Source organism: Cricetulus griseus, chromosome 4 (assembly GCF_003668045.3).
Source record: "Cricetulus griseus strain 17A/GY chromosome 4, alternate assembly CriGri-PICRH-1.0, whole genome shotgun sequence".
Lineage (NCBI taxonomy): Eukaryota > Metazoa > Chordata > Mammalia > Rodentia > Cricetidae > Cricetulus > Cricetulus griseus.
Genome location: NC_048597.1, coordinates 144589725 through 144616597, shown reverse-complemented (window position 1 = coordinate 144616597; position 26873 = coordinate 144589725). Strand labels below are relative to the sequence as shown.

Here is a 26873-nt window from a genome sequence, read left to right as displayed (position 1 = left end):
ATTTTTCTCCACAGCACTTACCTATATATATATATACCATATAGTTCCATATAATATACCATTTTATACCATATAGATTTATTCACCACTACCCCCTCTCATTGCTCCCTCTCAATTCCCCCAAGATTAAAATTCCACCTGTTGTATTCTATTTCAGCTACAACATGTATTATACACCCAATTAATTACAGGCCAGGGGCTGAGGTGTTATTATTTCCCAATGGCCTAGCATGAATGAGGACCAGGGTTAAGTTTCTAGCACCACACAAGATAATAAATAATTCTGATGAGTGAATGAAACTAATACTTGAAATGATTTCTAACAAAGGTTTAGAGAGATATGAGGGAATAGTAAAGATTTTTGATGTCTCTAGTGGAAACAGCTCTTGATCATAATTAGAAGTCAAAAAATATTTTCAAGTATGAATCAGGGGAAAGGGATGCAAAATTACATAAAATGGAAGAAAAGGGAAGGGAAAAGCCATCATAAATTTTCTAGGGCTCTTTTCCTCATCAAGCATAAGAAAATATCTTGACATAATCTTTACAATATATTCTAACACTCCCCTGACTCTTCCATCAAAGGTACTGATTTTATCACCTGACTCTCTTCACTTTTTAATTTATTTTCATTTTAATGTTATTCCCGTTATGAGTGTTTAGCCTGAATGTATGCCTGTGTAGCATTTGAATGCCTGATGCCCACAAAGGCCAGGAGAAGGAACCGGATGCCCCTGAATGACTGTGAGACAACATGAGGGAGCTAGGAATCAAACTTGAGTCTTCTCGAAGAGCAGCCACTGCTTTTGACTCTGAGCATAAAAGTACCAGCCTCATGTATGTTTACGTGCAGCAGGAAGAATATTTAAGACAACATTCCAAACAGGATAAGGAAAAGAGTAGTCATTTCAATTAAAATGACACTGAACGAACATGGCAATAAAGGAGCTGGAAAAAAAAATCAAAGAACAAAGGGAGGGATGGAAAGAGGGAAGAAAGAAGGGCGGGAAGGAGAGAGAGAGAGGGAGGGAGGCAGGGAGCAAGTAAGAAGAAATAAAAGGAAAGAATTGGAATTAGCAACTTCACAAATAAAAAAAGAGCCAGGTGGTTGTGGCACACACCTTTAATCCCAGCACTCGGGAGGCAGAGGCAGATGGATCTCTGTGAGTTCGAGATCAGCCTGATCTACAAGAGCTAGTTTCAGGACAGCCTCTACAGAGACACCCTGTCTCGAAACCCTGCTCCCCTCAAAAAAATAAAACAAGAAAGAGATATTAGACCACTTTCTTAGAAGAACATTACAAGGAAGTCTTGCCTTAAAAGAACACTGTAGGAGGGAGAGGGGTGGTATAATAAAAATGTGTTTATGTAACTCTCAAAGAACTAATAATTAAAAACAAATAAATTCAACACTGCAGGCTGGGAATGCTGCTCTGGGACACAGCCCTTGTCCAGCATGCAGCCAAGGTCCTGGACTCCACCACTCAAAACACAAAGAAACAAACAAAAATCTATGAAGAATTTTAGGTTGTTTTTTTTTTCTAATTTCAAAATTATTCTACTAATTCAGACTGATAAGGTGTCATATTAAATTACTTCTTGAATTAATAGAAATATCTCATCAGTTACATGTCTTAACTATAAAATTCTTCCCCAAAGTGAAAGCTCAGTTATTTCTGTATCTGCTACCAGAGGAAAACAAAACTGGCTATTACCAAGTAGAGAACAAAAATACACCATGCAAGCCTATTTATGTGACCATCGACAGAGGCTCCTTCTCCCACCATCGTGCTATAAATACTATAATTAGGGCCTGAGAGATGATTCAGCAGGTAACTGCACTTGCTGGTAGCCCTGGAGATCTGCTCCACCCCTGGGACTCACGTAATGGAAAGAGAGAACTAACTCATGCAAGCTGTCCTCTGACCTCCACACATGTATCATGACATGGACACACATGTGTGTACACACACACTCACATTAAGTACATGCAATAAAATGTTAGTATCTTCCCAGCTAGTGGAGGGACTACATGTCTACCTTTTCGCCCTCTATGATGGGATTTTGTCTGGCTGAAGCTTCCACAGGTCTTATGCATGCTGTCATAAACACTGCATTTCATGTCCTCACCTGTCCTGTTGTGCCAGGAAATCACTGCTTCTTGAAGTCACCACCACCTCTGGCTCTTAGAATCTTTCTGCCCCCAATTCTCACAGATCCTTGAGCCTTAGCATGAGAAATGAAATGTCTGATCTGGGGCTGAACACTCTACAGTCTTTTGTTCTCTGCACATTGGTCAGTTGGGTTTCTGTGTTAATTGTCACCTACTCCAAGGAGAAGCTTCTCGGATGAAGGCTGACAGATGCTGGGATCTATGGGCATAATGATAACTTATCAGGAATGTGGCTACATGGGTCATAGGCTGTAGGAGAGAACCCAATGCTACTACTCTGCTAAATTCGCTAAATGGCCACAGTACTGGCTTTTTAAAAATTTCTGTCCAACTATTTTAATAATGGTCAGAGAGGTTTATCTAAGTCGCTAGTCTTTTGTATTTAGATGTTCATACTTCAAAAGTACACTTTAATTTCACATCCTTTTCATTTGTTTGTCCTCTGTGTAACAGCACTGGCTGTCCTGGAACTCAATCTGTAGACCAGCATGTCCTCTAACTTAAGAGATCCTCCTGCCTCTGCCTCCTGAGTGCTGGGATTAAGGACATGAGTGACTACCACCTGGCTAATTTCACATTCTTTTTTGTTGTTGTTTTGTCTGTTTGTTTTTGTCTTTTGAGACAGGGTTTCTCTGGCTTTAGAGGCTGTCCTGGAACTAGCTCTTGTAGACCAGGCTGGTCTCCAACTCACAGAGATCTACCTGCCTCTGCCTCCTGAGTGCTGGGGTTAAAGGCATGTGCCACCACCACCTGGCATTAATTTCACATTCTTACATACTAATGTTTATGTTCCTTAGAGGATTATGTCATACTATGTGCTGGATGGTTCGTAATGTTTGAGTACTATGCTTTGAAGCATATATATATATATATATATATATATATATATATAATATAATATATATGGAATTGAAGATAACGATGCTTGGTTTGGTCCAGTGATTTTTTTTTTTTTAACATTGGAAGTTGGAGTCATTAAAAGATAACCTGAAGGAACACACAAAAAAGCAAATTTTACTCTTTTTCACCAGCTTTTCTCACTGGTTCTCCTGACTCCTCTTCCTTTCCCCTTCCTCCTACTCCTTTTTCTTTTCCCTCCCTCTCACAGATAAGGTTAGATAATATGACAGATGTAGAATGTCATCAAGGAAAATATCTTTAAAGATTGGATGTTGATTCTAGTAATGAAACTATGACATGAAAATTTAAGAATTTATTACATAAGCTTAAGAGAACACTATATAGAGCAGAAGACAGAATCACTGAAGTTGAAGACAAATCAATAGAAATTATAAAGAAATGAGAGAATACAGGCAACAGAATAGAGAATAAGATCAGTAAGACAGTATCACGGAATGAAAGGAATGTGGGTAGGAAAAGAGAGGAGACAACAGCTGAGGACAATTCCAAACTAGTAAAAGATATCATCAGTTCCTCCATGAACACCAAGCAACACAAACCCAAAGAAGATGTATTTCCTCCCCACATAGAACAACTAACTGCAGCTTCTTCTATCAAACTATATCCTATGATTCACTGCTATTCTTTCCTTTTTGTTGTCTCAAACTTTTACTTTCCCCCCCTTAAGCACCATGGATATTTGTTGCCTTGGTCAGGACACAAAAACTCGGTTTCCTTTTTATCTTCACAAATTATTGAACACATTAAGAAAAAAAAAAAAAACAAAACCCTGTGGTGATATCTTACTTGTACAAATAAAGCCACTATGGCAAGCTCCATTCTCTGACCTTCAGACGGGCTTTATTTGTTCAAGTAAGATATTGCCACACAAGCCCAGCTTTAAAAGGAAAAATTTCCTATTGCCCTTGTTGTATAATAGTATAAGGAGCTTTAAGTTTTCAAGCTCAAACTATAGCTGCATCTTTCCGATTTGGCATCTAACAGTGACAGATGGCAATGTTAAAAATAAATAGAACATTCAAGTTGTTTATACTGTAGGCAAAGACAGTTTTAAAGTGTGAAACAAGCCCAAGGCTGATTGAATTTGCATCATCCCTTTCAATCTGTATTAGGAATGCATATTTCCTTAAGCCAACTCTGAGTTGTTTTCAAAAGATAAACCATTAGCTGTTGAAGGTATACTTGTTTTTCTACTAATGATTTAAAATTAACAATGACTTGCAATTCTGAAATACAAACCTTTCTATAAGTGATTAACTTTCTCAATGGTAAAGGCTTCAAAAATATTACTATTATTTTATAAGAACATTACTTTCCCTTGAAAAACATGATAAAATATGTGATTAATGCAAATAATTGTAATTCCAAAGTTAAACTAAATTTTAAAAACTCATGTTATAGTGTAAGACCCCCGGAAAGCTCAGGCCTCCAGGATCTCAGCCCAGGACCTGGGCCACCCCAACCACCAGGCAGAGTCGAAAGCTTGAGGCAAACTGCATAAGGCTTTATTGCTGTTTAATGAGCTAACCCCATGTTAGCTCAGGCCTTTCATCCATCCACCATGGCGGAAGGCTAGAAAAGACAACTTGAACCAGCTGCATAGAGATCTTATAGGATAGCATAAGGAGAGTGTCTAGGGATATGCATAGGCTCAGGATTGGTGTTCCTCTAGGCTTGGAGGGCTTGCCCTGTGTTGATTGGCCAACTGGTTGTTATGGCCCATAGGCCCTCCCAGGGTGGTTGCTATGCTCTGCGAGTCATTGCTATGCACTTGTCCATAAAGCACACCCAGAGCCGTAAAGCATAGCGTCACCAGCTAACTTCTGATTGGTTCCTTGACATGAGGCAGGCATCTGACCTCCTAGAGACCACGGCAAGGTCAGACAAGCACATGTTCAGCTGTTATGGCTGGCGAAAGGGGCAGGCATCTGACCTTAGTGACTAAGACAAGGTCAGACAAGCATGTGTTTGGCTGTTATGGCTGCTGAAATGGGGAGCTGGTCCCTTCAACAGGATGCTTCTGATTAAAGCTACCAAAGTTGGGATGTAATGACTAGTAAAATTTTAGCTTACGATACAGGAAGACAGATAAAATAATGCTGAAGAAATTACAGTATTTTTAGACTCTTTTTTTTTTTAATATTCCAAAAGGAGAAAAATTTGGGAAAACTTTGGCAACCATGCAACCACGTAGGGAGAACTAGGACAGCTCAAAGGTGTAGAAATAAAGAAAGGAAACTCATAAAAAAGAAGCAAGCAGCACATGGCTCCAACCATGTGGTCCTCTGTGTTATGGGGGTGAACCAGAAACTATACCCAAAGGAAAGCTGGGCAGCCCTGGTGATAGGCTGGCAGGCCTACCCATAAGACAATCTAGTAGACTAAGTGACATCTACACCAACACTGCTTCAACCGGGGACTTGATGCTTTACACATGTTAAGTACAAGCACAGGTCATGAACAATATTTGCTTATTCCACTCACAACACATTCTGGAGATGGCCCCTTACTGTATTATCTACCCTTGCATGTGCAAACTGAGGAATCTGGGCTGAAGAAGTGTGAATTTCTGACCTGTCAATTGTAAAACTACATTTGGACCCTGCTACAGGAAGGGAAGCTATTATCAAGTAACATTTGACATTTGTAAAAGGTGCAGGACCAGCATACAGTATAGGAAAAGTAAACCCTTCCAATATCAATTTCTTCCTTGAAGCCCAAGCCACTGGTCCAATAATGCATCTTTTTAAAAATGTTTATCTTTTATCCCTCATTTTTGGTCTCATGCATTTTGTTTGTTTCTATACTTTTAGTAACATTTTGCCTTTATATTATTTTTCAAATGTTTTGTAATTTTTATACCCTTTTACATTTACTCGATTCTGTTTACACGTATTTTCTTTACTGCACAACCACTTTTTTTTTTTCCTATTTTCACAGCACACTCTACATTACTGTGGGCATTTTCTGTATTAGAGCCAGAGGACAATATAGAGTTCCTTCCTCAATCACTCTACGCCTATTTCTTGAGACAAGGTCTCCCCTGAACCTGAGCCTCATGGATTCACCTAAAGTGACAGGCTGGGGAAACCCAAGGATTGTCCTGTCTGTGCCTCCTAATTTGGGATTATAAGTATGTGTGTAATCTCTCACTTGAGGATCTTGTGTTTACAAAGCCAGAACTTTACCAACTAAATCATCTCCCCAGCCTCTTTGTATGTACATATTTATAGTTACTTGTATGTGTGTATACACGTGTGTATGAATAAGTGCAGCCTGGAGCATGGGTATCAGAGAACAACGCTTGGGAGTCAGTTCTTTCCTTTTATCCCCAGTCTTGGTACCAAGAACCTTGAGCTGCTAAATCTTGCCACCACACCTGCCAACTGAGTTTCAATGTACTCCTTATCTTGTTTGATGTCCTACTGCTGCTGTTACAATTGCCCTTTCCTCCTCTCTGAGTAGTACTAGGAATTGATCCTCCAGAGTAAGTAGTCACTAAACATTGATGTATGTAACAAACATATGTTTTTAAACTGGCTAGGAAATAAGACATTTCAAGAGAAGCATAAACTAAAGCTATTCATGACCAACAAGCTAACACTGCAGTAAATAATTAAAAAGAAATGACAATCCAACCAAACAGAAAAAGAAAACAAAAACTGCAGGATTCATCAATAACTCTAACCATAAATGGTCTTAACTCTCTCTGAGAGACAATGGCTAGGTATGGGACTTTTTTTAAAAAAAGATCCAACTATGAAATGTTTCCAAGGAACTCAATGGCAAAGATACCACAGACTCCAAATGAAAGAATGCAAACATGTGTATCAAGCTAAGCACAACAGAGATCAAGGCAACAGAGGCAATCTGATACGTGAAGTGGATTACAACCCAAAAGTAGCAAAAGATATTAAGAGGCCACTAGATATTAGCAGAGGGAAACACAAAGATAACAGCTGTTAATATGTGTACAAAAATTAATTAACAAATACTGATAGACATGATAAGGTAGATAGACTCTAAGACAATATAATGGGAGAATTCAGTACCCAACTCTTATCAAAAAGTAGAGCAACCAGACTGAAAGTCAACAAGTACACTTTGGAGTTAAACTGAACCATACATCAAATGGACATAACAGAGAATATTCCATTCAAAAATTACAGAATATACATTCTTCTCAGAGGTCAGGTAACAGTCTCTAACAGACCACATTTTAAGCCATGAGACCAGTCTTAGCAAGTGTAAATGAGTTGAAAAAAAAAAAAAGATCTCAGGACTGATAAGATTCATTACTACTCCCAGACCTCCAAAGAAGAGTTAACATTAGTCCTTCTCAAGTTGTTCCATAAATACAAAGAGAAGGAACACTGCCAAACCCTTTTGTGTATCTGAGTGTAATCCTGATATTAAAACTAGATAAAAACACAACAGAGAAAAATCATAGATCAATTTCCATAATGAATATAGACACAAAAACTCTCATTAAGCCACTTAAACAAATACAGGGCACATTAAGAGCAAACATCATGACCATGTTAGTTTTGATTCGTGATGTAAGAGTGGTATTCTAACTTGCTTTCTATTTCTGTGATAAAACACCATGACCAACAACAACCTGGAGAGGATTTATTTTAACTACAACTCCCAAGACAGGATTCATCACTGAGGAAAAGTCAGGGCAGGGATGCAAGGCAGGAACTGAAGCAGAGGTAATAAAGGAATGGTGCTTACTGGCTTGCTCTCTTAGTTAGGGTTTTTACTGCTGTGAAGAAACACCATGATCACAGGAACTCTTTAAAGGAAAAAATTTAATGGGGGAGGGCTTATAGTTTTAGAGGTTTAGCTCATTATCATCATGATAGGACATGGTGATGTGCAGACAGACATGATGCTGGAAAGGAGCTCAGAGTTCTGTATCTTGTAGGCAACAAGAAGTGAACTGCCTCACTGGGCATAGCTTGAGCATATGTGAGACGTCAAAGCTCACCTCTACAGTGACATACTTCCTCCAGCAAGGTCACACCTACTCTAAAAAGGCCACAACTTCTAATAGTGACACTTCCTTTGGGGGGCATCTTCTTCCAAATCATCACACACTGTCCACAGCTCACCAGGCTTCCTTTTTTAGATAACCAAGGGCCACCTGCCCACAGTGAGCTGGGTGTTCCCACATCAATATCATCAATATTAATCAATTGCCCACAGGCCAATGTAATAGAGAAGCAATTTTCTCAATTGAGGTTCCTTCTTCCAGGATGACTCTAGCTTGTGTCATGTTGACAAAACAAACAAACAAACAAACAAACAAAAAAACCTACCTAGCACAGATGGTTTAACAAACAAAAAGGAATGATATAAAATAGATTTAAGGACAGAAATCTAGAAAATCTCATTAGATAAAAAAAAAAGTACCTTTGATAAAGTTCAAGAAATAATGAAAATTCTTGAAAAAAGTAAAGGTGCTATAAGGAACATACCTCAATATAATAAAGACTATGTATGACAAACCTATAGCCAATATTACAGTAAGAGGGGAACTCACAGTACGGCCTCTACAACCAGGAACCAGATAAGGGTACCAACCTACTCTTAATTCAGTATAGTGCCTCAAATCTTAACTAGAACAGAAGAACATGAGAAATGAACCAAAGGGACATAAAATATACAAAAAGGGGGAAAAGGTTAGTTTTTCTTTATTTGCAGACAACTTAGGAGACCCTAAAGAATCCCTCAGAAGACTCTTAGATCTAATAAGTACTTTTATCATGGTAGAAAGATATATATTCAACACACAAAAATCATAGCTTTACTATGCACCAACAACAAACATGATGAGAAAGAAATCAAGGGGAAAAAGAATTTACCATATCTTAAAAAATTAACTACCTAAGAATAAACCTAAGCAAAGAGGTGAATGACCTGCATCAGGAAAACTTTAAGCAACAAACGAAAGAAATTGAAAAAACAAACAAAACCACTAGAAGGCAGAAAAACTTCCCATGATTGTTGATTGGAAGACTTAACCTAGTGAAAATGACTACATTACCAAAAGTTATCTACAGAGTCAACGTAACATCCCAACAATATTCTTCAATGAAAAAAAAATCCTAAAATTTATATCTGAGCATAAGATCCCTGAATATTAAGTGATCCAAAGCAGAAAAAGCAATGTTTTTGTTTTTGTTTTTGTTTTTTTGGTTTTTCAAGACAGGGTTCCCTGTGGCTTTGGAGGCTGTCCTGGAACTAGCTCTTGTAGACCAGGCTGGTCTCGAACTCACAGAGATCCGCCTGCCTCTGCCTCCCGAGTGCTGGGATTAAAGGCATGCACCACCACTGCCCGGCTGTTTTTGTTTTTGTTTTAAAGACTTTATTTATTATGTATACAGTCTTTTGCCTGCAAGCCAGCAGAGGGCACAAGACCTCATTCAAGGTGGTTGTGAGCCACCATGCGGTTGCCGAGAACTAAACTCACGACCTCTGGAAGAACAGTCAGTGCTCTTAACCACTGAGCCATCTCTCCAGCCCCAGGAAAAGCAATGTTAATAGTATCACAAAACCTAATCTGAAATGATACTTACTACAGCACCCAAACAATATGGCATGCTGTGTCTCTCTCCCTCCTTCTCTCTGCCCCTGCTCCCCTCTGTCTCTGTCTATCTCTGTGTACCCACCTCAAGTTAACAAAATAGAATGGAATGTCTAGAAAATAAGCCATGTAACTTCAGCCATTTAATTGTTTTCAAAGGTGCCAGAAGCATGCATAGGATTCAAGAAATCATTTGGGGGAAAGTAGATAGCCACAGTAGAATGAAACCGGATCCCTACTGCACAAAAATCAGTTCAAAATTTATCAAAATTTGATACATGTTCAGAAACTTAGTGTAAGATTTCAAATTCTGAAACTGCTTCAAGATATAGTCACATGAAAGGACTTTCTGAAAAATCCTCTAATAGCTCAGAAAATAATTGAGAGAACTGGCAAACTGCAGGTGCATGAAACTAAAAAGCCTCTGCATAGCAAAGAATGTAATTAGTAGAGTGAAGAGATGTCTTACAGAATAGGTTAAAATCTTGGTCAATTGTACACCTCAGAAGAGGTTAATATTTAGACTTTATAAAGATTTCCCCACAAATCATTCAGTCAATAAATGGGCAAGTTAATTGAACAGACAGTTCTTAAAAGAATACAAACACAAGCATATGAATCACCTAGGTGATTGGAATATGTAACTACAGCTCTGAGCATATTTATGAGGTTGTTACTAGAGAGACTAAACAGGGAGAAAACTTACTCTGAATGTGATGGTACTGTCTCATGGACTAGATTCTCATAATGAATAAAAAGGGGAAGAGAGGCTGGAGCCAGCAGCATTCACCTACTTCCTGACTGTTCTGGCTAGTTTTATGTCACCTTGACACAAAAGCTAAAGTCACCTAAGAGAAGGAAACCTCAGTTAAATAAATGTCTTCAGAAGATGTAAACAAGTAGGTCCTTTTCTTAATTAGTGACCGATGGGAGAGGGCTCAGCCCATTGTGGGTGGTACCATTCCTGGAGTGGTGGTGGTCCTGAGTTCTATAAGAAAGCAGACTGAGCAAGTCACAAGGAGCAAGCCAGTAACTAGCATCCCTCCATGGCCTCTGCATCAGCTCCTGCCTCCAGGTTCCAGTCATGCTTGAGCTCCTGTCCTGACTTCCTTCAATGATGAACAATGATGCAGAAGTAAAGCCAAATCCACCCTTTCCTTCCCAAGTTGCTTTAGTCATGGTGTTTCATCATAGCAATAGTAATAGTAACCCTAAGACACTTGGGACATAATGTGACCAACTGTCTCATATTCCCATTGCCAGGCTTTCCTTACTGTGTTCCTTCAAATTCTGTGTCAACACAAGGTCCTCCTTCTTAAGTTGCTTTGTCAGGCATTGTATCACAGCGAGAAAAGTAACTAACACACCACTCTTGGACATATACCCAAAGGAAGTTACATCAGCAAACCACAAACACATGCACATTCATGTTTCCTGTATAGTACATAGTATATAGTACTCTCACAGCCAAAATATGGACCAGACTAGATGTCCATCAACAGTATTCACACAGACAGAATATGGACCAGAGTCCATCAACAGATGAATATTTTTTTAATGTGATACATACACATATCAGCCATAAAGAAGACTGATCCCTGATGTGTCAAATTGACAACTAAGATTAGCTATCACATACATTTAGAGGAAAATGGTTGAAAGTGGAGTCACTGTGTAAAGCAAGAGAAACCAGGCTCAGAAAGAGAACTATCATACCTCCTCTCACAAGTCAAATCCAGATTTAAATGCATATACTGTGACATGGAGTAGGAAAGTAACTATGAGTTGGGAAGTAAAGTGCCTAAAGATAGGGAGGAACAAGAGAAGGTAATGAGGAAGCAGAAAACTGAATTCATGCATTTTGTCACGTGAAATCTAAAAGGACAAAATATTGTCTGGTCTCTCTCAGGTGCAAAATCTAGGTATCAGGAAAACAAAACATCTATTTGGAGGAGGGGGGAACCAGTGAGAAGGGAGAGTAGGAACATGTAAGGGTAGTTGTGGGCAAATATGAGCAAAGTATAGTAGTGGATATGTGTTATTATGAATCCCATTCATTTTTATGTTAATTAAAAAAAACCCTTATGTACCCAAAAAACTTTCATGGGATTGCTTTGAGCAGTCAGAAATACAAACAAGTCCACATGAACAGGCAAATATCATTACATTGTGGCTACATTGTAACATGGAAAGTGTTGAAAACATTATGCAAGAAGCCACCGACAAAATATGAAATTTCCAGAATAGAAAATCCATAGAGACAAAGAATAAACTGGGTCACAGGGTAAGACAGAACACTTTCCAATGCCTGCTAAGTGACAGGGGTTTCTTTGGGGTAATAAAAATGTTCCATATCAGCTTTACAACTATGAGGACACTGAAGACCTTGAATTATTTATTTTATTTTATAGAAGCTTTGTTTGTGTATATGAGTGTACGTGTGTCTAGGCATGTGTGTCATAGCATGAGTAAGGCAGTCTCAGAACAACTTCTTGGAGTTGGTTCTGCTTCTTCCATTTTTATATGAGTTCTAGGGAAAAAGTCAGGTTGCTGAGTCTTTACCTGTTGGGCTATTGTGCCAGCCCTGGATTATATATAATAATGGTACACAAATGTATTTAAAATGCCTTTTACAGGCCAGGCAGTGGTGGCGTACACCTTTAATTCCAGCACTTGGGAGGGAGGCAGGTGGATCTCTGTGAGTTCCAGGACAGCCTGGTCTACAAAGTAAGTTCCAGGACAGCCAGGGTGGTTACACAGAGAAACCCTGTCTTGAAAAACCAGGAAAAAATGTCTTTTACATGACCAATGACATATTGTAAAATAAACCTATAATTGTTACTAATAAACAATTATCAATCAAACACCCCAAGCAGGAGAAAATTGCTTGAAAATGACAAAATAACCCTGGCTCAAGTAAATTTGCAGACAACACTGTTCCGAACAATTTTCTTTAGTGAGAAATAAATTTAGTCTCCCTAAAATAAGTAAACAATGAGAGAAACTGAAACAATGACTCCAAACCTGTGAAGAGATACACTGTGAAAGGATGTCCCCTTTAGCTGTCCTCGCATGCTCAACACAAACACTGCCTGGTGTGTACTAAGAGCAAACATCAGAGAACACTTAATGGAAGAGCCTTTCTTTTCCTGCTTCTCACATATGGGTTCTAAACCCCCAGGTTACTTCAGGAAAAATGGCTCAAATGAATCTGAGGGCCCAGAAATTTCTTCTTCTTTCATTAGGATGGAGGAAAAGAGCAGAAGAAACATAAGATACCTAGGAAAAGTAAATTTCACTACTTCTCTCCAAAATTCATTGTTCTTATTTTTCTTTTTTAAAATTTATGCCAAAGCATGTAGTTTACACCTCTAATCCTCAGTAGGCAGAGGCAAGAAGATTGTAGGTCTGAAGCCAAGCTGCTCCACAAAGCAAGACCATTTCTTGAAAAAATAAAATGCCTATCAAATCAAGCATCTCCACCTAAGAATTCAGCAGAATCCTGCCCAGGTGAAACCACTTGAATAAATTTTAAAGTAGACTACATAAATAACTAGGAATGCTGTTCAAAACAGTTTGTTATACCCATACCTATGGACAAAATACATGTTGTTTGCAATTTTAATTTTCAACTAATCATACCACCTAGAGTAGGTAGGTCAGGCAGTCTATCTCTCTTTCATCCACTTTTCTCTCTGTGTGTGTGTAGGGGGGGGGTGTTGTTGTTTGAAAATGGGTCTTATAATGGCTAGGCTTGAACTCGAATTCACAATATAGTTGAGACTGGTTTTGAATTCCTTATTCTCCTGCCTCTACCTTCCACATACCGGAATTATACACAAAAGCTACCATGGGTGGCTTCCAGTGTTACTTCTCTAACTTGTACTCACCTTATCCATCAGTATCTAGCCTTCTACCCATGTAATTGTAAGAACAAATAATGACAAAACTTACACAATTAAAATTGCCTAAATATTGGAAAGCACACAATTCTCTGTGACATGCTCTACAAAAAAAGGCATTTAAAAATAAAAACCATATTAAAAAACATGGATTGTTATCAATAAACACAAAGAACAGCAAAGGAAGCACACTTTCTTGAAATACACTGTGTTATCTGCAACCAGCTGCCCACAATCACACGATGGAGAAGGTGCACTCACCTGGTTTTGGCACTGAGTTGGTCACTGACTGGGGAACTTTCTGGTTAATTAACTCGACACAATGACCAGGGAAGAGTCCCACCTAAAGAAAAGCAACAAAGAGAGGATTCCAAACCAGCAAATAGACCAGTGTGTGAACACTGCCAACTCGGTTCCAGTAATGTACTCCATAGCCCCTCCCAAATATTCTAATATTCCAAGTCTCTGAACAACAGATGACAATTACACAAACAAATAATAAAACAATCTGTTGCTATGAATATACGAAACTATGTGTGGTTTTCTGTCCAAATACCTAAGTCTGCTTTGTTAGAGTTTCAAATTTCCTAAAACTCTTTTATACCAACCAAAATAGCTAATTAGACTACAAGCCAAGCATCAAATAGGTAAAATTATAACTAGCTAGCAATTTACTTTGCTGAAACCTTAACCTAGTTGTATTGATATCTCTACAATCAGTGTTTGTGTTGATTTTTTAAACAGACTAACATCAAGCCATAATTCAAATTGAGTATCTTCTCACTCTCCTGCAGGTTTTATTTAAAATCAACATAGTAAAACTAAGTTTCTGAAATAATGACTCATTTAAAATTACAACAGCCATGGCTGCCAAGGAATCATCAGTGTTGTAAGGGGAAGCAGGAAGAAAAAGGCCCTTCCACCCAGTGCAGCAGACTGTGGTTTTGCAGAGCACACATACTGCCCTTACATCAGAGCTCCTGCAGGACCTTAAGTGAAATCCCAACAAGGTGTATCTGGAAAATACTGAGTTCCAGGCACTCAGAGGTATGGTGTGACCTAGAGAATGACTACAGGGATAAACACCCTAGAGAAAACATATAAAGAAAATCTTTACCAATATTTATAGATGTTTCCTGAGATAGGGACATAAATAGGACACCATGTAGCAGATGTTTAAGATGAAACATGAAAACTACATCTCGCTGAATCTCCCTTTGTTGACAGACTGGGGAAGAATGGGACTGTTTTGGTTCCAAGAATATGACTCACAATGTTCTGAGCTGTATAGTTCCCATCTGTGCGGGGTTATTTTCATAGATGCATTTGCTACATTCTTATTTCAATTTCTGGATCAATATTCTATGATACTTCTTAAAATTATAAAGACACAATCATATGGTAAATTGAGTTGTTAACAGAGTATGAGTTTTGTCTAAAAATTTTGAATTGGGGATTATTAAAGCCATGTCTTGAAAAAACAATGCATTAAGTATGTTTTAGTAGTAAAATTCTTTTAACATATATTCTATCCATCTTTCTGTTTCTTGAAACAAGTAAAATCCAAGATTGATTGGACTGAATAAGAATCAATCTGAAAAATTCTCATTTTTTAAATTTATGTATTCTACAAGAGGATACATAGTACACTGGCTAACAGAGCAGCCTCAAAAGCAAGAACACTGGGCCAATCCTGAATTTGCTACTTGCTAGGTTAGATAAGCAACTTGGCCTCTCTGTAATTCAGTTACTCTCTCCAAACACAATAATAATAATACTTATCTCATAAGGGTATATATGGGGATTAAACAGATTAGTTTAACTAGAATGCGTGTAGTAATCACTTGTCAAATGCTATGTTATTATCCCAGTATGCTGAATACTGAAGACTTCAGGGATATAGTTCCTCCACCAGATGAATAAGACATTATACCATGTCTTCTCTGTGTGTACATAAGCTATGTTACTCTCAAATGTTATTCCTCCCATAATACCTTAATTCAGTTCAATTTACAAACATCTGAAATTTGCCATAAAGATCAAAGTGGAAAAGTAAATCACCCACTTTCCTGGGTTCTGGGCCCTGAGTATCTCATCACTCACACTTTAAGAGTTTAAGTAAAAAATTCCTAGCCTTGCCTGGCACGGTGGTGCACACTTTTAATCCCAGCAATCGGGAGAGACAGAGGAAGGTAGATCTAGAGTTTGAGGCCAGCTTTCAGTCTACAGAGAGTTCCGGAGAACAGCCAGGGCTGTTACACAGAGAAACCCTGACTTGAAAAACTCAGATGTTATCTGAAACCCAGCAAACAATGAGTTTCCCATCACTTCCCTACAAATACTGCTCAAAGATTGATGAGTTTCTTAGGGAACTATGTTACCATGTATACTATTTTTATCTTTTAGGTTTGTCTCACTATTTAGTTTATGGGAAAATTCTGCTCAAATCCTGCTAGATCCACAACAGATTGACTAATTCTAATCACTGTTCTTAGTGCTTTCTTACGTACTGTAATATTAGGCAAACAAAATATTTAGTTTCTAGATTTGGCATTCAAGCGAAACTAAGACATATGTGAATGCAATGCCATGCTCTCTCCTGTCTCTTCTTGTGCTTACAGGCATCTCAGCCATCACCTGACCACAATGAAAGGCTTAGAGAATCTCAGGGGCCTTTGCCTACTATCATTAAGCTCAACTCAGACATCATCTACCTTTTCTCTTGTTTTCTCTTCCTTTAAGCCAAAGGCATTCCTAATGGTGGAAGGATCTTTTATTTAAAACAGACCATTTTATATCTTTTAGAAGGCAAACAGGTTCTATGTTCCTACTATAAATGATCCATCATAAACAAATGAAACTGTATTTTGTTCAAAGTACTATTCACTGGTACACCTAGCCCTGAAATAGTTAATGAACACTGATATTCATCAGACAGACACTTAACTACTCCAGCACATATTAACAAATCTAAACCACTCCAAGTGTTAAGTAGTGAAAGTGTCTAGAGCTCTGGCAATAGGGACCTACTTACTATGACATCTTGTTTCTCATCTTATTCTTTTTGCATCAGTGTTGGGAAGAGAATCAGGCCTATCAATCATCCAGAGTCAAATGACATTCAGCTTTGGGAGAAGATGGCAAAGAGGCGACAAAGGATGACATTGAAAGAGGCGAAAGACTGATCTGAGGAAAGGCTGGGACAGAGTAAGGAGGGCTCACAGAGAGGGGTGAGGAACATTAACTTCAGTAGCTTCCCTGTGATAAAGTGAGAAGTCAGAGAGGATTATTAAACCTGAAATTGTGCTGGCATTTATTTACAGGCCCCAACGAAGAAAATGGCTTTTGATTTTATGGCATTTGCTAGTGTTTGTGGCATAAGTACCCCTACCACAGTTGGTTTTAAAGTGCTTATGGGGCACAAGATAGAAAAGTGATGCAGAATAGCCCTTGGTGATGTAATATTTACATTATACAAACCAATGAGAAGAATGGAACCTCAAAAGCAGAAATAATAAAATAAAATAGAACAATTAAAAACATTGTATTTTAATACAATTCATTTATTATAAACTTACATACTTCAATTTTTGGTAATGGTTTAATTTAATAACTATACTAACTCAGAGAGTTTTACAAGTGACTCCAGCTCACCCCTAATCTGTAGCTATCTACTGAGTCCTGCACCTGTGTACCACTATTTCAGCAGGTTTGCAAGTATTAGCTCAGCCTTGGACTCTTATTAAGACAGGAAGAGCTGTGGTAGGCTGGGCTGTGGCTTATCTTGAGAACATGTAAGTGAATTAGAGAGTCCAGTGTAGCTTCAACGATGAGCATACTAAAAATATTTTGATGCAAATGAAAGAAAATGTTAGGTAGAAAAGCAACAAGACAGAAATAGCCTGGAGCTTTGGTACAAGTAGGAAGAGAAAAGAATCCTTGTTTAACAAGGAGGCCTTCTCCTAAATACTGTCTCTTTGAAACAGCCAACCAAAAGCTAAAAAGGAATTTCAACATGACAGCAACATGCAATAGCACTTTCATGAACTTTTTAAGTTTAATTTGTGGCTAGAGAAACTCTGGGGTTATCAAGAGCAAAGCCTTTAAGTTTAGCAAAGATCCGTTGCTGCTCAGTAGTACCACAGATTCTTCTATGGGAATTATTTGGCCTCAGAAAGCTAAAACTCCAATATTTCATTTGCTGACTAAAACTTCCTTCCCCCTAAATCTCTGAAGTTTATATTCCACAACTGATGCTGAAATTCGAGGGATTCTAACCCTTTCATGTCTATATTCCCCCCCTTGGGTAACTAAGTCTCTTTCAATTTTTTTTTTCCTGTCTAGTATGGGCACCGTGTTGACCATTTGAACATTTAAACCCTTAGTTTCCTTCCATATTAATATTGTACCAATACCAAATCCAGCAACAGCCCAAAGTAAACTAATGCAAATTATATTCCCCGTTCCACAACCATTCTCAGAGACTCTACTCTGCTTTAGACTAACCCAGTCTGATCTCTGACCCCAGTCTGACCTCCAGGCCCTTTCCAACATCATTTCATACATGCAAATGACAGGTGATGGTGTCATTTAGTTTCAGATTTTGAAACTAGATCCAGCTCTCTGTTACCTGAGTTGCTAGAAGTAGAAAAAAGTACTTTTCAAAAATAAAGAGGAAGAGACAAAGCAAAGCAAAGCAAAGCAAAACAAAACAAAACAAAACAGGCAAAAGCTATTACAACAAAGGATCTAAAAGCTAGAGTGTGAGTTCTCAATTCCTTCATCTTGTGTCTGGTTACACTTACTGCTGGTGAGCCATTCTTGCATGGGTTCCTTATGCATTTCCACTTGAGTCTCTCCTCTCCCTACTCATCATTCCCCACAAAAGCACACTGCACTGTCTTCTGAAATGCCCACTCCCTAATTTTCATTAGACAAAAAGAAAAGAAACTTTATAGATAGACAGACTGATTTGAGACTCAGAAATAAGGCCAGAGATTGAGATGTCAATCTGGGAGTTAATAGAAACATGCTATTTAGAACTCAGGGAATAAAGTACAGAGTAACAAGAACGAGGAGGTAATTCTCCCCAAAATGTAAAGGTCAAATGTAGAGTACACCCTGGTCAAGGCAACAGGAAAATAAAGTCAGAACTTGCAAAGTGCTGTGCCAAGTCAGTCAAGTGAAGTGTCAAGAAGACAGCAATCTGATACTGATGAGAACTGAGACAGGAGGAATAAGAAGAATCATATACAAGTTGCTGCATTAAGTCATTGACCACAAGTGATGTCACAGATGCAGCGTTTAGGAACATACTTGTGATACATGACTGCTAAAGAAAACTAGAATCTACCTCCTCAGAATACAAAGAACATTGAACTGAAGACAACTAAAATACAGCGGAACTCTGTCTTCCCTGATTGCCTAAAGTTCAGCATAAGTGGGGAGGGGGAAGTTCATAAAAATTCGGCAGTCTTAAAATGTCTCTGTATATGAAATGACCAAAAAAGTAAATGAAAATCAATCACTAATGTACCCAAGCAGTCTCTGGCAGTGCTTCCTTGGGCTGTCTTGTGTAGCTTCAATTTGCTCTCTGAGCCCACAACGTGCACACCTACACTGCACATACCACCACACCGTGCAGTGACCATGAACAACACTGCCTGCAATTACCTTGGCTCAGATGTGAGACTACTGAATGTTAAGAGTTACAGTGTCTTTACTGCCTATGAAAAATTTTCTGCTCTTATAGCAGTTTAAACCATAAACTATAATGGTTTAAAACAAAGGCTTCCAATATTTTCCTGCCATAATTCTTTAGTAACTATTAAATTAGTGCATCGTTGGACCACACTTGATTAGAATGCTTTATTGTAAAAACTGCTGATTCACAGTGTGGTGGCACACACTTTTAATCCCAGAACACAGAGGTAGGCAGATAGATCTATTTAAGTTAGAGGACAGCCTGGTCTATATAGTGAGTTCCAGAACACCCAGGGCTATGAAGAGAGATCCTGTCTCAAAAGCAAATAAGAACAATAAAACTGCTGTTTGAGTCTTGTTTAATAAAAATCATGAAATAAATTTTGCTTAAAAATTAGGACAGAACTTCCAGCCATTTCTGAAATGTCCCTAAATGTACTTTTAATATGTTATAGTAGGTATTTATTCAAAGTGTTAATCTTAGCATTTATGATTACAAAATCAATACTATATTCAAATATAAAAAATATTGATGATGTTCTACATCCCAAATTATAAAATATGTAGTCAAAGTTTAATTTGTATGTAAACCTAAACAAGCATGCCATCAATAAGTAATAAGACTATATGTATACAAAAGAATTGTTTTAAAGTAGATTTCTTTATGATTTTTTATTAAGTATTTGATTTGTATTTCTATTTTTTATACCTATATACCCAAGGTTGTTCTCTGGTTCACTGGTTCTCCAGGGGGAATGGTTACAAGGGGAAAGTTTAAGAAGGCCTGGCCTGAGGCAGGACAGAAATTCATTACATTAGGAAAAGGACTGAGTTCTTCACTCTAGAGGATGTTCAACCTCATTCATCCTCCATACAACCCTGCAATGGCATCAACAGGCTCTTGGAGCCAAAAGGACTCCTCTAGTTCATTTCTCCTACATTTGCCTCTCTAGTTCTCCACCTTTGGAAAGCTAGGACTGCTTTCCCTTGCAGGTCATTTCTCCACAATCAACTGTTCTTCTGCTGAAGGGAAAGGAGACTCCAGGCCACTGTTTGCAGGTCCTGTTCCCTAAGGCTGCTTCATGCGGCATGCACTAGTGTTCTCTCTTGTTAATCTGCCTTTTGTTTTAAGAGTCTGGTCCAAACTACACATTTGTGAGGGCTGGGAGGAAAATATTTTTCTCATCATCAATATAATGCTGAGCCTGGGATCTAGATTGGATAGAGAGTAAATACAGGAAGTGAGTGACAGGAAATGTAAGGACAATAGAATGGCATCAATCACAATACAGAGTGTGTGGCAGAGATGTCTCTTATATGGCAAACACCTGAGGAGATTCTGTTTCTTTTCTGAATTGATTCAAGGAAATGCCAAATAAGACAAAATAAATTACAATTTCCTTAAAACTATAATTACTTTCCTTTATCATTTAAGGAAGATACAAAAGTAGGAAGAGTAACATGTTTAAATTGAGTGGGTGGGTTAAGTTAAATATAGTCAATGAGTAAGTTTATAAAATAGAACGTTGGTCAGCAGTTATGAGCACTTGCTGTGCTTATAGAGGACTTAGGTTTAGGCCCCAGCATCCACATGGCAGCTCACAAATGCCTGTAACTTCAGTTCCAGGGGATCCAATGCTCTTATTCTGACGTCTACCAGTACCAGGCACAAACACAATGCACTTACACATATACAGGCAAAACATTCATATACATAACAAAAAGTTAAACCTTATTAAAAGAGAGAGCACTGGAATAGAAGACAGAAACAGAGAGGGAAGAAATCAGAAAATGTAGACAGAGTCATGAGTGGTCATTTCATCATAGCAAGCAAGGAATTTGAAGTTCATTGTGTCAAAAATAAAACCAGCAAATTCTGAACACCAGAGGGACAGAAGGTCTGTTTTAGGATGAAATCTAGTAGCAATGTGTCTTTCAAAGCAGAAGGAATGAGAGATAAAAGAAGCAGAATTTCACCATAAATCTGTAAGAACAGAGTAATAAAAAGGTAATTAAAAAACCTATGGTCTGTAAAATGAAGAGTAAATGGATGTAGGGGGCACAGAAATTGTTAAGTGGGTTGGGCATTTTTTCCTTCTACCTTTCAGGAGTTCAATTGGTAAACAATGAAATGTACATGTTTAAAAGTACATTTTAATAAGTTCTGACAACACAGTCAAGGTAGCTTATAAATACATTCACCAACCCTGATTCCCTTGTGACTCTTCCTCACATCTCACCCTCTTCCCCTGCTGCCAGGCAACCCCTGATCACCTATATACCACTGTCCATTACTTTTAATTTCCTATGATTCCTATGAATGAAGACCTGTGGAATAAAGCTGCACTATCTGTCTTCTTCCACACAGCACAATTACTCTGAAGACCATTTGTGTAGCAAAATGTATAAATAGTCATTTATATTTATTCCTTTGTATTCCTAAGTAAAACTTCATTGTATGGATGCTACCATATGACTATTCATTAATCTGTAGTTCACAGATAAATCACTTACAGTCTTAGACTATTATATATAAAGCTGCTACAAATATCCATGTTCAAGCTTTTACATAAACATATTCTTTCTCTCTTCTTAAATAATTCATTATGAACGGAATGGGATAAGATATGTAATAGGTATATAGTTCACCTAAAAATCCAACAAACTATAAACCAAACTGCTGTGGAACTACATCCTAACCCACACTGTACAAAATTTCTAATTCTTCAGCCTTGCCTCTTAAGTTATGGAGTTATGCCTCACTGTTTTAACCTGCACTTTCTTAAGGATTGTTGGCATTGAAAATATTTATGTTTGCCATTCAAATCCTTTTGGTTATCCATACCTTCTAATCTTTGCCCATCTTTGAAACCAAGTTCCATTTCTTAGTTTTGGAATTCATTTATATGTTCTGTATGCAAGTTCATTATCAGATATAATTATTGCAAATACCTGCTCCAGTCTGTGCTTATTTTTCTATTCTTTTTATGGTGCTTTAACAATTTGACAAAATTAAATTTATTTTATGAATTGTTCATCTGAGGTTACATTTGAAAAATCTGTGCCTAATCCAAAACCACAGACATTTTCTCTTCTCTTCATTTGAAGAGTTTTATAGTTTATCCTTTACTTTGGAGTATGTGATCAATTCTGAGATAATTTTTACAGTTGATACAACATATGAAGTAAAGTTCATCTTGGAGGCAAAAATAAAACATTATTCATTAAACTGACTTGTGATGGTTGTTGGGATCACTTGTCCATATATGTGTGGGTCTACTTCTAGACTCTATTGTGTTCCCCTAAGCTGTCTTACTGACATCAACACCACAAGCTATTGATCCAGAAGTTCTATGGCAGACCTTCTCTTTGTGCTAGCTGTCTATCTTGGTTGTTTTACAGCAGTCCTGGTTTTTCTATCCTAAATCCTTTGCATTTCCATGTGAGTTGTTTAATCCTTTCATCAATTTCTACATAAGAGGTTTATGGGGATTTTTACCTAGGACCAATTTGTGAAGAAAAAAAATAGCTTAAAAACACCTGCCAACACACAGTCATGGAACACCTTTACGTTTACTTGTGCTGTCTTTCATTTCAACCAGCAAGGTTCTGTGGCATACAATATACATATCTTTCACATCTCTTTTCAGAGATATCTTTACGACTGCCTATTTTTGGATACTATTCTAAATGGGCCTTGTTATGCTTAATAATGCTGTTCAGTACTTTTAAAGTAGCAAAGTTCTTATGCACTTATCCTAAGTAGTTATATCTAAATGCTGTGTATTTTAAAAGACAGAAATTATTTTGCTTTTTATGTCTTTTGTGTGTGAAAATTTCAGCTGTGTTTGACATTGTATATACACATAGGTAGAGGTGTTATTTGTAACTTTTATTTCACATTCATAAGAAGAGGTCTTAGAAGACAGATATCAAATGGGGAGAAGACAGAGTTTGAAGAGCTTAATAACTACTGCTCATAACTGTCTTATCAATGGCTTCTGGGAAGTTGGAAGTATCAACCATCACTTGGTAGGATATTTTCTGATGGTATATAACAAAAAGCTATGCAGCAGAAAATTCATCACTGGGCATCAGTGACAACAATGGCACTAAGCTGGAAAATTTAAACATCAGCAGTGAATAAAAATACATACAATTTACACATTTCAGTGATCTAAAGCATGACTGGTACAAAGTCAGAATTCAGATCTGCATTTGTTGTATTCTGGTCAGGACTGTATTTTATATTTACTATTTCTATGAAATAAAACAATTTATCTAAATTTCTGTGTCTAGGTTTTTTTCTTTGTATGTGCCAATGTGTGAGTGTGCCAACATGTGTGTGCCTGTTTGCATGAGTGTGGGTACACACATATGTGAGGGTGCACATGCACACAAATAAATGTGTACGCATGTATTTAGAGACAAAGATGATAAACTGGGGATTTTTTTTTTTTAAGTGTTTTGCCATGGGTGTCAAGTCCCCTGGAATTATAGACAGTTGTGAGTTGCCACATGGGTGTTGGGAATTGAACCTGGGTACTCTCAAAGAGCAGTCAGTTCTTTTAACCACTGAGCCATCTACCCAAGCCCCAATATTGGGGATCTTAATAGCTTTTCTACCTCACTCTTCTTGAGGCAAGGTCTTTCAATCAAAACCAAAACTCATAGAATGTCTTGCTAGCCATCTTGCCCTGGAGAACCCATTTCTACATTCTAAGACCAGAATTACAAGTTACCCACCACACCCAGACAGTGATCTGGGAATCTGAACTCTGGTACTCTTGCTTGTATATTTAGCATTTTGATCATTGAGCCATCTCCCCAGTCTTCTATCCTTAAATGATAGTTTAGAACCAGATGGCCTACTGTCATCCACTACAGAAATCCAGGATTCAGACAAGTAGAGGCTACTACTGTTCATTAATTGCTACCATGACCTGTTCTTTACCAGAATGCCTGTTTCTATGTGGGTTCTGCACTGAACAGTAGATTGTTTTAGGTTTTTTCCTACAGGTAAATGCAATAAAATAACACTTACCTAAAGTTGTGAGACTTAAAGGTTAATGAAAAGCACTTAGAATAGCTTACATATACACTTATGAACTGACTTCTATTGTTCCAGGTATTCCCTCTGCTCTTGAAAATCTGTAATGTTCTAAATGAAATTTATTGTACATTAATATGATTTCTCATTACTTATTTAGAAAAGAAACATTCTGCTCTATTTTACTTTGAGTTATAATAAGGTGTGGCTTTTTTTTCTTTTTAAGAAGGGCAAGATTTTCAAGTACCTACATTTTTATGACAGTTACATAGAAGCACATTAAACTCTTGAGTAAAGGCAGTATTGGTGTTTAAGAACTGCTTTAATTTTTTGTGCACAAAAACACTTACACACTGTTCTGGAATAATTGAAAAATAAAACAGGTGAGCCTTAACCATCCTGTGAAGAACTAAGAGAACACACTGCCAATGTAAGCAAGGAAGACCCCATAAGTTGGGAAGGCAGCAACTGTTGAACTCTATTGTCTCCCTCTATCTGTGCACAGGGTTAACAGTAGGAGGCTGAATCAGTGGGTTTCATATGTGCCATGAAAATCACTTTGGAACTTGCTATAAAACTCAATCTCCTGCTTCATGCCCTGAGATGCTGATACCAGCACCCAGCTTTAACAAATTTCTTGGGCCATTCTGATGCAAGTGGAGCCCATCCCAAGACAAAAGCAAAAACCCTCTGAGAACACTACACTCAAATTAATAGTGATTAAAGATGTTCCCAGTATGCTTAGGTAATGCCATTTACCTAAGGAAAAGAATGTTCTAAGGCCTTACTCCACAATCCCAAGAGTGGTCTATGCCTAGGACCATGAATCTGAGAGTGATGCCACTTATTTTAAAACAGTGAAGGCTTCTTTTCCACCTGAAATATATAATATGATGAAAACCTTAAAAAAACAAAGATAAAAGATTCAGTATCTTCCTTGAGAGACAAAAACTACACATTTCAGAATTTCAAATCATTGTAGTTAATATAATTTCACACTTCCTACTCCCAGAAGTTTAAAGAAAAGAGAGTCCTGGTATAATTTAAACACATGGATGAACTTACCCTTCTGTTCCCACAGCTAAATTATGGTCTGGGCTAGGACAATGTGTTGAGCATAATGTAGCAAATTGCTGGTCTTAACCAACTATGAGCTGACTACCTGAGCTTACCTAGTAGGCACTGAGATAAAACATGCCAAAGGTGGTCTGACATACTACCCCACAACTACTGAGGCAGAATTTGGGAGCTTTAGCCCTGGGATTCAGTGTTTTGTGGTATTTCCCTCATGGGTCTTATACACACGAAAGCTGAAGCATCAGAGGCAAAGATAGTGTAGAAAAGGCAACTGACAGCAGTAGAGAAGTATGACCTTGAGTGTTAAGATAGCCATGCAATAACATTAAACACCTAGTGTGATAGATAAGCCGCCCCCCCCCCCAAGCCTGAATGCTGTCACACAGGAACAAGGAAGGTGGCAGCAAAGACTCATATAGCTGGTAGGAATGTGACATGGTACAGCCACTCTGGAAGACACTTTGGTCTTTTCTTTAAAAGCTGTGTATGCTTACTATGTGATCTCACACCACATTCCTTTGGTATTTATCCAAAGGACTTAAAGGCTTAAAATCTACACAAAATGTACAAGTGGACATAATGCTAGCTTTACTTATATTTTCCAGAACACAGGAGCAGCAAGATGTCCTTCAGTGGGGGAATGGAAACATAAACTATGGCATATCCAATACATATGCTCTGTCAAAACCCATAAAACATACACCATACTCTACATCCTAATTTGAAGATTGGACTATAGCTAAAATAGTATACCAATGTTGGTTCATTAATTATAAACCAAGTCAGAACCTATCTTCAATAGTTGTGGGACAGGAACTTAATAAGTATTTGGTTTCAGCACCACATGACAAGCATTTTGAAATCCTTGGTAGTGGGTTCTCTGCTGATACAATAAGTCAAATCCAGCCAAATTAATAAAACTAGGTTTAATAAATAGAACAAAGCAACTCTGGGGTGACTCTCAGGAAAGGCAGGAGAGAAATCACATGGCAGGTCTAGGGTCCAGGTCTCAAATACCCTGTAGGCAAGGTCTTGAGTTTCAGGGTAGGTGTCCCCTCTTTGTGGGCTTCCTGAGAGGGGGCAGGGTTTGGAATGGGGGACAGAGAGGCTGGAGGGGAGACTCCCAACAAAACTGAGACTGTACTTTTCTTATCTGTGTTCAGCCTGTATTTCACTTCAGAACACTTTCTAGAAAGCATGTTTACTGTGTGCTACAGATGAACTCTGTCAACAGCATAGGGGTGGCAAAGGTCTGTGCTTGCCACATAGTCAGTGCACTATAAACTATGATGTAAATAATGGAAAAATTATGGGGTAAATGATTCTGTGAAATTCTGTGAACTACTTGCTCACTTTAGTCTGAAGTCTAAAACTTTACTAAAATTCAAGTCTACTTGTTTTTACAAATGATAGCAATTTCATTACACAGCAATTGTACAGCTAGTTCCAGTAATC

The 26873-nt window shown here is 37.9% G+C and overlaps 1 protein-coding gene across 4 annotated transcripts in view; it reads right to left on the bottom strand.

Moving 5' to 3' along the window:
- Positions 1-26873, bottom strand: part of Arhgap32 (Rho GTPase activating protein 32) — a 225773-nt gene that overhangs the window by 43057 nt on the left and 155843 nt on the right. For all 4 annotated transcript variants that reach the window (XM_027411761.1, XM_027411762.1, XM_027411763.1 and 1 more), the window contains one exon: positions 13850-13931. In XM_027411761.1, the coding sequence (XP_027267562.1) occupies positions 13850-13931 (82 nt within the window). The remainder of the gene's footprint in view (positions 1-13849; positions 13932-26873) is intronic.